Raw genomic sequence first — 12,044 nt, 5'->3', positions numbered from 1 at the left:
GTTCGTTGTATTTTTCCAGTCATTCCTCTGATTCCAATTTCTCCCATTCTTTTTTCAAAGTTTTTCGGGATTGTTCCTAGTGCTCCTACTATTATAGGTATTATTTTGATTTTCTTCATCTTCCATATCCCTTTCAGCTCTCTGGCTAGCTCTGTGTATTTGCTCCGTTTCTTCTTTTCTTTGATATTCATCCTGTGTCGGTTGGAACAGCAAAGTCTACGATTTGATAGGATTTTTCTTTCTTGTTAATTATTACAATATAATTGCCTGTATGGGCTTATAAGTCGTATGTCCATGTCCTATAGTATTTTGTGATTCTCGTTGTCAAGTACTGTTGCCGGCTTATGTTTGTACCACTTGTCTATGCGTTCTAGATACAGTTGTTTGCATAATTCCCAATGTACTGCCCTTCGCAGTTGGTCGTGACTGTTCTTGTATTCCTTGTGGGCCAGTTTGCTGCATTCATTTACTATATGGTTTGTCATTTCGTCCCTTTTCCACAGAGTTTGCATTTGTGGTTTTCTTGTGTTGTGTCGATCTTTGCTGTGGTTTGGTTTTTATCGAGTTATCTTGTGCTGCGGTTATTAGGGATTCAGTTTCTCGGCTTATGTGTCCTTTTCACATCAATGTTCAAGTGTTTTCGTTATTTTCAACTTTTTTCATCCTTATGAATTTTTCGTGTAGTTGTTTCTCTTCCCATTTTTTTTTTTGTTTGTTTTATCCTTTGTCTCTCTGTTTTCTGTTTTATTGCCTTTTTCAGTGTTTTGCATGATGTATTTTTCTAGTTCTTTTTTGGTGTCATTCACACAGTCTTCTATACTAACCAGTTCCCTCCCGCCGTCTTTTCTTTTAACGTAGAATCGGTTAACATTATCCTTTAAGTGTAGTGCATTGTGCATGTTCATGAGTTTCCTGGTTTTCTGATAGAGCTGCCTCAGTTCTTCTTTAGTCCACCCTATGAGCAGTCCAAAGTATCTTACTAGTGATTCTGTCCATATATTTATACTTTTTATTGGGTTTCTGCTATATAATTTAGTTTCCGTAAGTTTTCTAGTTCTCCTGAGGTATTCCTTTCCAGTTCTCTCTTTCATTTCTGTTGCTTTGATGACGTCTGCTTCCAGAACTCCCAGGTATTTATAGGCGTCTTGTTCCATAGTACCCTCATCTCCGTTTGGTTGGGTAGTTCCATGCCTTCTGTCGTCTACAGTTTTCCCTTTCTTATCACTAGTAGTGCGCATTTTCCCATACGAAACTACATTTGTATGTCCTGGTTGAAGATCCTGGTGGTGTTTATTAATATCCCAAATTCATTTTCGGTCCTTGCGAAAAGTTTCAAATCGTCCATGTAAATCAAGTGGTTGATTTTTCCTCCGTGTTAGAGAACTTGTATCCCGCTTGGCAATTTCTCAGAATACTGTTCAAAGGCATCATGGCTATGATGAACAGTAATGGCGATAGTGAGTCTCCTTGGAAGATGCCTATTTGTATGTTTATTTTTGTTATGTGTTGTCTATCAGCTGTCAATTCCAGTCGCCATGTTTTCATTGTATTTTCAATAACGTTGATGATCCTGCTTGGTATTTTATACATTTTTAGACATTCCATTATCCATGCTTGGGGAATTCTGCCGTACGCCTTTTTGTAGTCGATCCATGCTATGGCTAAATTCTTTCTTTTTTTTTACCTCCTTTAGAATCTTTTGGTCTATATATAGCAGATCATATGTTCCTCTTTTTCCTTTCTGGTATCCTTTCTGTTCCTCGGAGAGGAGTCCACGATTATTCAGAGAGTTCTAGATGTGTTCCTTCAATTGTGCTGTTAGTATTTTCCACATAGTGGGTAAGCACGTGATAGGTTTATAGTTGCTCAGGGCGGTTCATTTCTCTGTGTCCTTCTTATCAGTGTGGTTCTGCCTTTTGTCATCCAAGCTGACACGTTTCTTTCTTGTATACATCTTCCATGTTTTGAGCTAGTCTTTCGTGTAGTGAAGTGATTTTTTTTTACATGTATCTCGTCGTGTCCTGATGCTCTCCAGTTTGCCATTTTTGCTATGGTTTTTTTTATGATTTCCTTGCTGATTTCATTCACTGTTCCTTCTTCGATTTGTTGTAAATCTTCTTTCATGTCTTTCAGCCATTCGGCATTTCTGTTGTAGTCCTGTCGTTCTTCCCATATCTTATCCCAATAGAGTTTTGTTTCTGTCGGGTTTGGTCGTTCTGTTTTTCCTCCGTTCACATTTTGGTAGAATTTGCCTTCATTGTTTTCAAGTGTCCTGCTTTGGTTTTACTGTTCAGATTTGTATCTATATCGTCTCAATCTCCTTTCTTTTGCTGCTCTTTTTTGTTCAGATCTTCATGTTCCTTTCTAAGCTTCTCCTTGCCGGCCACATTTCCAATTTTCTCCACGTCGCTTTCTTCCTGTTTATCGTTTGGGCTTCATTTTCATATTTGTTTATATGGATTTCTAGCCTTATTTCCCATCCAGGTTTTGTCGATGCATCTTTCCCCGGCTTTTTTTCTGATTTGAACTTCATACTTACCATCTTGGCTCCTACGTAAATGAAATTGTTTAGGTCTGTGATTGTATCTGTTGTGATTTGTGAGAGGAGCTTGTAAACTTTCTCCATTTCTGTTTTTAATTTCTTCTGTTCTTGATTCCTTAGAGATGGAAGCTTTGTTTTTTCCTCGTTCATGAACTGCATTATTTTTTCTATTTCATCTGCTTCATCATTGTTCTCGATTTCCACGTTTGTAGGGTCCAGTCTTCGCGGGCTCTCCGTCTGTGGTGTTTCTACTTGTGGGGCTTCAACACATTATTATTATTATTATTATTATTATTATTATTATTATTATTATTATTATTATTATTATTATTATTATTATTTGGTGTTCCCTGTATTACAGGTTACACGATCTCCCCAGATTATTATTAACATTGTTTTCATAGTAGTAGTAGTAGTAGTAGTAGTAGTAGTAGTAGTAGTAGTAGTAGTAGTAGTAGTAGTTGATTAATAACCTCGGCTACCCTACAACTCTAAACAAAACGAGATTCTACGTTTTATGCAATTAAGTGTAAACACACTGAAAAATTGTAGTGATTTTCCAAAATATCCAACAAAGAAAAAAATGGTGAGAAAATAAATACACAACAAATAAATGTCATCAACGGCAACCTAAGTTACTCTTCTACCTACCTGGATAAATTTTTCTATGTTTTAACTTATATTAATTTACTTTTTACTTTAAAACAAAAAAATATTGTAAAGCCTAGAACGAAAAGTCAAAATGGTAGTATCATTTGAGCCATAGTTGAGCCTCAATAATTGCTCAAAATTCGAAAATTAAACAAAATATCCATAGAACTTTATATTTTTGCGCGATTGATGATATTTATTGGGCGTGTTTCTATCCGTACTTTGTTTGATTTTCGATTTTCGAGCAATTATCGAAGCTCGGTTATGGCTCCAATGAGACCACAATTTAGTTCTTGGTTTTAATTCGTCAGGCTTTATACTACCTTCATTTTTAAACACTTTAAAATAAGTTAAACCGCAAAAATATCCAGATATATAGAATAGTAACTTAACTTGGCGCTGACACAATTTATTCGTTGTGCATTTATTTTTTCACACTTGTTTGCTTTTTTGTTGTTGTTTTGTTTTGTTTTATTTTATTTTTATTTTTTTTGCTTTCTTATTTGGAAAAGCGCCTGCTATGCGAGAAGAAAAAATCATAACATTAAAAACAAATTAAAAAACTTAGATTGATGTTAGTTTCTATGAAACTTTAATGAGAAGTGAACCTCCATATCGAGCTATTCTAGCGTTTTAGGGCAGTTAAATAAAAACAATTATAGTAAGTTTTGTGCGTTTTTTGTGGTTGTTTTTTTTTTTTTGTTTTTTTAAGGGTTATTTTTTAAAGGATTATGTGCGATTTTATGAACTTACCAGTCGAATTTAAAATTCGTTTTAAAAGAATTTATTGAACAACCATAAAATATACAATTGTCTTTAAATGAGGATGTTTTTACTTTAAATTTATTTAAGAAACTAATCCCACACTCTAAATTCTAAATCTATTTTATTTAGTCCAGTGTTCATACATAATCTCCTGAAAAATGTAAAATCTTATTTTAGCTGTTTGTGCGAGCTAGTTGACATGTGATCCTATTTACTTGTCCCGAAGGCAGGGCTAAAGACAAGGTTGGTTTTTAATATAGGTAATCAAGCTCTCCAAAAAGGTGAATAAAACTAAAACTTGCCTCAAAAGGATTTTTTCGTCGTTGACAGAGAACATAAAGGATAAAGTATACTATCAGAACAGATACTACACTTTGAATTATTTATTGGGTAAAAATTAGCGACAATTAATTGAAATTAGGAATCAGTAAAATCGGAACATTTGAAATCGCAAAAATTTGAGCCTAATTTCCGATTCTAAAAACGATTCTTTTAAAAAAATTCCTTGACAAAAAAAAATTGAAACTAACACAGTTCTTAATGAGCCGTTCCACTTAAGTTAACAGATTTACTGAATTTCCGTTACTAACGATTACTATATTGCTACTGTACACTCTTAACCCTTATCCTCGAGTGGTCTCTGGGCCTTGATAAGTGGTGATGCCTATGTAAAAAAATGTATTTATTAGAAGTTGTTCACTTACAAAATAAGACTAAGGGCCACAAAACCGCAGGTTATAAATCAAATTCCTAGATTTCAAATTGGCTCACCAGTCTCATTTATTTTTTATTGGTCAACTAGCAAAAGTACCTGTCGTTGACTGGGTTTAAAAACAGCCTACAGAAAATGGACTCTGATTTATGAAAGTATGATAGGTTATGAAAAGGAAGATTGTAATGAGATAGCTTCGAATTTGGGAGTATCAAAACCAAAGCAAAATATGATGAAAGTAAAAATAAAATAGATAAACTCCATAATTTATTATACCATACCTGTTCACACTGAAACACTTATCACAGTATTCTGTGGATCTATATTAAAAACCCTTGTTAAACTTTGTAACATATTTCCATTCTATGGAGGTCAGGCGCGAACGAACACCCCATAATTTTATTATACCATATTTCTTCAAACTGAAACATAATTATCAAAGTATACTTACGCAGATAGATATGAAAATTCTTTATTAAAGTCTGTGCCTATTTCCATTCTATGGAGGCCAGGCGCGAACGCAGACCTCAGAATTTTATTATACCACCCCTATTTAAGTTGAAACATACTTATCAAAGTATTATTATGTACATCTATATCAAAAACACTTGTAAACGTTTTTTTTTAATTTTTTAATTTTTTATTTTCATACTTTGTTGACCAGGCGCGAACGCAGACCCCACAATTTTAATGAACCACCGTTCTGACAGATCAAACATACCCATTCCTGTGTCTCGATACATCTATCATTTTATGTAATCAGTTTTTTAAAATAGTCAACCATATAGAAGCCTATTCGTGACCACACACACACACACACACACACACATTCAGCTTTATATTATAGATTATAGTAAACAAAGAAAATATCCTAAAGTCCACTTAAACGTTTTAGCACCTATTTGCTAACGTTAGGTAGTTCGAAGTTTATTATTTAAAGATTCTAAATGGTCTTGACATTTTTTTTATTATTAACTTCGCCGGCGCCATCTTAATACTCTCGGGGTCTATTTCTCGCTTTTTCTGAAATAATTATTGTTTTATTGTATTTCTTTACTTTGGACACAAGTGAAAAATATCAATGAAAATCTCACAATGAGATTATCAAAATATTGGATAAAATACATGAAGAGAAAACATTTCAAGTTTATTGAATTAAAGTATATATGGTGCCCGGAAAACTCGTCCCGGGAAAACTCGTCTCCGGAAAACTCGTAACCGGAAAACTCGTACCCGAAAAATTCCCCCTTTTTGCTAGGTAGGAAAACTGGTCCCTTATTGAATAAATATCGATTGAAAACATTTTATTACCGTTCTTGAAGGATATATTGTTTTTAAAAGAGACTATGCACCCCCATAATATTTTTTTAAATTATTTTTAACTCTTGCTTAAAAAAATAAACTTGATCACGGAGTTAAGATACGAAAAACAAAACCAAATATTTATTTTAAAAAATACTCTAGTTTTAACACTTTTTGTGTCATTACGAAACAAAAATAAAGAAACCCCGTATTATCAAAGAAAGCAATTATTTTATTTAGAAGAATTAATTCAGTTTAAATAATTCTTGTGTTATTACAAAACAACAAAAAAGAAAACACGGTCTTATGTAATTTTGGTAACGCGCTGAGATAATGACGTTAATATTTCGAAAGCCATTCTTAACATGGGAAGGAGAAGGCATCGTTTAAAAGTCACTTCGGGGGCACTTGTGCAGTACGTAAAAATATACAAATTTATTTTCTTTTGTAGGTGGGAGAGACTCGTTTTAAAACTATATCTACCTCAGTATTTTATTTAATTTTCGGACATTTTTTTGTTAAAAATTATTTACTAAGTAATGTCGAGTGCGACATTACTTGTTATTTCTTTTTAACTAAATAAACTCTTTAAAATAAGTTAAAACACCAAAAACTTACAAAGCTAGGTAGAAAACGAAAACTTAGAAAAATCAATTTAATTTTTTCAAAACAATAAACAAGTACAAATATTTTTTTTAAATATTATAGGATGTGCATTATTGCCTAAAAATATACAAATGTATTTTCTTTGGGGGGGGCTCGTTTTAAAACTATATCTACCTCAACATTTTCTTTAATTTTCTATTTTTGAGCAATTATCCTCCTAAGATGTGATCCTCTTATATCAGAAATAAACTCTTTAAAATAAGTTGAAAGACCAAAAACTTTCAAAGCTAGGTAGAAAACGAAAATTTAAATTAATTTATTGTTTTAAAACAAAAGTAAACAAGTAAAAATATTATTTTTTTAAATATTATGGTATATGTATTCTCCTTTAAAGAAAATATCTTCTTCAAGACCGGTCATAAAATGTGTTTTCAATCGATGTTTATTCAATAAGGGACAAGTTTTCCTACCTAGCAAAAAGGGACGAGTTTTCCGGGGACGAGTTTTTCGGAAACAAGTCTTCTGGGGACGAGTTTTCCTAAATTCATATATATATATATATATATATATATATATATATATATATATATATATATATACTAGCACGGGCGCCCGATGTTGCCCGGGTGTTTGGAGGTGTATACTTAACAAAAAAAAACGGTCAATTTTTTTTAACTTTGACCCCTATTATGACCACTGAAAATTTATTGTATTGGGTTTAACTCAAGTTATTAAGTTAGACCCATGTCCAAGGAACCTATATCTAAAATTTCATATGTTAAGACCCAAAATTGTTGGAGGAGTTTGGTAGAGTTCTCAAGAGTCAAATCGTTGAACTTTGACCCCTTAACAGCCAAATTTCTGGCCAAAAATCGATCACATCCATTTTAACTTTGACCTCTATTATGACCCCTTAATATTTATTGTTTTGGGCTCAAATCAACTTATTAAGTTAGATACCTGTCCAAGGAACCAATATCTAAAATGTCAAGTGTTTAGACCCAAAATTGTTGGAGGAGTTTGGTAGAGTTCTCAAAGGTCAAATCGTTGAACTTTGACCCCTTAATCGCCAAATTTCTGGCCGAAACCCAATCGCCTCGATTTTCCCAAATCTCAGTACCCTGTATATCAAATTTCGAGTCTGTAGACTAAAAATTGACAGAGTTATTGCGTAGGGAAATGTACACAGACACACACACATACAGACATACACACACAGACACGTTCACTTTTATAGATATAGTAGAATTTCAGTGTTTGGATGTGTATGTTGAGTAAAAAAAAAAAAAAAAATGGTAGTAGGAAGGCAGGCTCGAACCCGTACCGCAAAGGAGGAAAAGAACGGGGTAAAACCTAACGTTCATGCTGTTACGACCACCGCCAAACCGGAAGCGACATTTTAAAAAATTAAGGCTAAACAATCTAAAGGAGAGGATAACTTTAAAAAATATCGGCGAAAAAGTTAACCCCCCCCCCGCCGCCACTGTAGAAAAGTGCCTAGTTGAAGGGGAAGATATTTATATTTTTAGCCAATTTTTCGATATTTGTCGCATGAAAGGTCGAACTTTAAAACGATACTGATCTTGGTAAAATCCGTCGCCTATATTGAAAGTTTAAGACAGGCATGCAAACAGACATACATACATACATTTATATATTGGTAACTAAAAATTTTCGACCCAAACTGATGAAAAAGCTTGCCCTACCTCTGAATATCCTTTATGTAAAATTTCAAATGTTTAGACCAGAAATTGTCTGAGTAATTTGGAAGAGATCGCAGAGATCAATTTTTTGAAAACTTTGACCCTTATTATGACCCCTTAACATTTATTCTTTTCGGCTCAAATCAAGTTATTAAGTTAGATCCCTGTCCAAGGAACCTATATCTAAAATTTCAAGTACGTAGACCCAAAATTGTCGGAGGAGTTTGGTAGAGTTCTCAAAGGTCAAATCGTTGAACTTTGACCCCTTAATCGCCAAATTTCTGGCCAAAAACCGATCACATTGATTTTCCCAAATCTCAGTACCCTGCATATCAAATTTCGAGTCTGTAGACTAAAAATTGACAGAGTTATTGCGTAGGGAAATGTACACAGACACAGACACGTTCACTTTTATTGATATATAGAAGATATAGTATATATATATATATATATATATATATATATATATATATATATATATATATATATATATATAAACGTACCTGTCCTCACAATAAAAAATGAGATTCGTGTATTTATTACTCTAACTACTTAACTTTTTTTTTTTTTTTTTTTAGAGAATCGAAATCGGTGATTGTATCGGAACCGGGAAAAATTTTGGAATCGTCCCATCACTATTAAATAGTAAGTATGTATTTGATTATTCACATTCGCAAAAGAAACGTTAGCCGGTAAATAGTAAATAGAGATCAGACGGAAGTCAACCGGACTGCTTGTAGATCTTTATTCATCTCACACAACAACGAAAAGAAGTATAATTAATTAGCAGGAAGACCCGACGTTGCCTGGGATTGAATTATGATCAACGAATGTTTCACACTATATTTTTTTTGTCATCGAAATTGATGAAATTGCCCATGTTTCAATTAAATCGATCAATTACCTGTTCTAGTCGGGGATTTACAGTGGTGCATCGGGTGGAAACTTCACATATTTTCCTGCAGTGATTTAGTCCACAATAAATTGTAGTTTACATTGCACTGTAGAAAACTTACTGTTAATTTTATAAAATTATTTTTATATAATGGCATGAGTTTAAGTATTATATGCATAAGTCAAGTATCATGGTCACGTTGTGCCCTAAAGAGAAACATTCATTTCGAACGCGCCTCTATTTTATTAAAGAACTTAATATGAATTTAAAATGCAAAAGTCAAGTAACACGGTTGGGTTATGCTCTAAAAATAAATATTCATGTTGAACGTACCTCTATCAAAGAACTTACTGTTGATTTGATACGCCGGGCCATTCTGTTTGTGCGGTGATAAAACTTCTCAAATTCACTTGTAATATTAGGCTTTTTTTAGGTGTTAACTGTGTTCAAAATGGGGCTGTTCCTTTTTTCTCAGATTTTTCGAATATCGATTAACGATTTTCGATTCTTATCAGAGGCATTCCGATAGAAAACCTGTCTAAGAACACGCCCAAACACATAAAATATTTTTTGCGTAAAATGCCATAAAAATCGGTCTAGCCGTTTTTGAGTCCATAGTTCACACATACAAAGTGCCTTCTATATATAAATAAAAATATTTTTAAAAAACTGAAAATACTCACGCTTAATTTTAATTTGATACTCTCTATCATCAAATAACAAGCTCCAATCGTGTTAAAAATAAAAATCCCCGACATATAAGCGATTTCAAACGTGTCCAGCAAATCATGAATGAGTCCGTAAGTTAAAATACATATTTCTACAATTTCAAAAGAATAAAGAAAACCGAAGTAATTTCGACAGCAAATATTCATCGATTCCAGAACGCCACACAGATTATCATGAGCTTCGTAGATTTCATAAATTCGGGCACTTTTTTCGGCCGGGGTTAAATTGTTCTTGGAGGTGACATTATCACGAGGGAAATCACGTCGAAATTGGTCGGTAAGACAATCAAACTCCTGTCTTATAAATAACATTAACCATGCAGAGATACTCACTATACAGTCGTCCCAAGTAGCAGTAAGGCTAGACAGAATTATAAAGAAAACTGAGACAACTAAAGAAGCCAGATTTTCCTCTGTTATTGGATATGACATGTACGTACGTACTGGTGAACTTTTCTCCGGTAGTACGAGTAATAGCGTCCAGGAAGTTATTGTAAAAAATAAACCAATGATCAAATTTATGGGTATCGATGTTTTTATTCTTTTATTCATCCATATCAGATTATTTTCATCGTGGTTATTAAGTTCTAGATTAAGTAGACGATCTCGTAATTTGATGAAATCCTTAAAGCAAAGCAAACGATGAAGAATTCCGAAACCAATATGAGTGACGTAAAACGCCATGATAAGTGCAAATAGTACATTCTCTTCCTTTCGTACGTCTTTGTCTGCGAAGATGAACCAAATTCGCATGGAATTGAGAAACAAAATTATATGAATCAAATAAGAGAAAATTCTTAAGCCGATTTGGTTGGAGTGTTTTTGTTCCAAACAAATTTCAGACGATATCGTAGGCCATTTGAATAGCAAAACCGTTAAAGTTTTAGAAATAAGTTCAATATCTTCTGCCAGGGACGTGGCTTTTATTTTTCTCCTTGTTTTATTGTGAGATGTTTCACTGGTTGAAGGAACTGTGGCGTTCATCTTGAAATTTGCGTATCCGAATAGAATTTTTCTATTAATTAGAAAATGTTTCTCTCTTGGTGGGAATGCAAATGTTTGCTGCTTTAAAATAAGTATTACTTAGCGGGTGAAAATATTAAACGTTAGTTGCTGTGAAAATGTGCTTGGGCCATTTAATTGACAAGAACGTTAGTTTTGAAAATAAAATCATTGCTTTCGACCACCACAGTGTGTTTTTTTTTTCCTTGTTTTTTTTTGGGGGGGGGGAATATGTTTCACTGGTAGAAAGAACGATAGTGTTTATCTTTAGATGTGCTTATCAGAATGGATTCTCAATTCTTTAGTTATTTTTTCGATGAGTTCGCAGGATTACAGAAATGTTTGCTGCGTAAAATTTATTAATCCTTAGAAAAATGAAAGAACTGTCATTAATACTTGTTTAAAAGCGTTTTGTTGAGTAGAAAATGAGATATATGTTGCATAGTACATTCATATAACTGCAGGTGTGTGTATATATTGAAACTTTCACACTAACGTAATGTACTTGCAATAACCCTTATCCTTGAGTGGCTTCCGGGCCTTGATAAGTGGTGATCACTGTGTAAAAAAAAATCATATATATTCGCTTCCATGTTGCCTGTAAGAGTTGATTGTTTTGGGATTTGTTCGTTTGTTTGTTTTTGAAATAATGAATGTTTTTTTTTAATTTTAATCAGAGTTATGTTTCCCGTGATAGAAGCGTTGTTTAATTTTTAAAATAAAATACGTTAATAAGCCAAACCACAACGAACTATTCTTAAAATAAACAAATATAAATTTGTTTAAAATTCATACTTCGACAATAGAAACAAATAAATATTTGTTTATTTTCATATTATTACGTTGTAATTTGGCTTATAAAAAGGTATTTTATACGTATTTTATGTTTTTGTTTTTTGCTGTGGATAAAAGTAGCTTGCCGGATGCTAGACATTCATCTGCTATTACAGATACTCCAATTGAGAGATCTTTTAGCAAAATTATTTATATCTCTCTTACACTTGATTGATCGAGTAAAACGACCAGATGATTCTTTTTTTTTCTATCAGTCCGTTTGCTGCTATAATTACTGGTATTATTTAGATCTTCCCTCTCAGTTGTTTAAGACAGCGTCGTTAGAAACATTGAATTCAACTAA

The 12,044-nt window shown here is 33.1% G+C and overlaps 1 protein-coding gene across 1 annotated transcript in view; it reads right to left on the bottom strand.

Moving 5' to 3' along the window:
• Window positions 1-12,044, bottom strand: part of LOC145297070 (uncharacterized) — a 46,225-nt gene extending 34,181 nt beyond the window's left edge. Inside the window, exon 1 of the mRNA XM_080143299.1 lies at window positions 9,860-12,044. Coding sequence (XP_079999425.1) covers window positions 9,860-10,888 — 1,029 coding nt within the window. The 5' untranslated portion in view covers window positions 10,889-12,044. The remainder of the gene's footprint in view (window positions 1-9,859) is intronic.

The sequence above is a fragment of the Euprymna scolopes genome, chromosome 17 (assembly GCF_053919585.1).
Source record: "Euprymna scolopes isolate OS-2025 chromosome 17, ASM5391958v1, whole genome shotgun sequence".
NCBI lineage: Eukaryota > Metazoa > Mollusca > Cephalopoda > Sepiida > Sepiolidae > Euprymna > Euprymna scolopes.
This window is presented reverse-complemented; position numbering and strand designations above follow the sequence as displayed.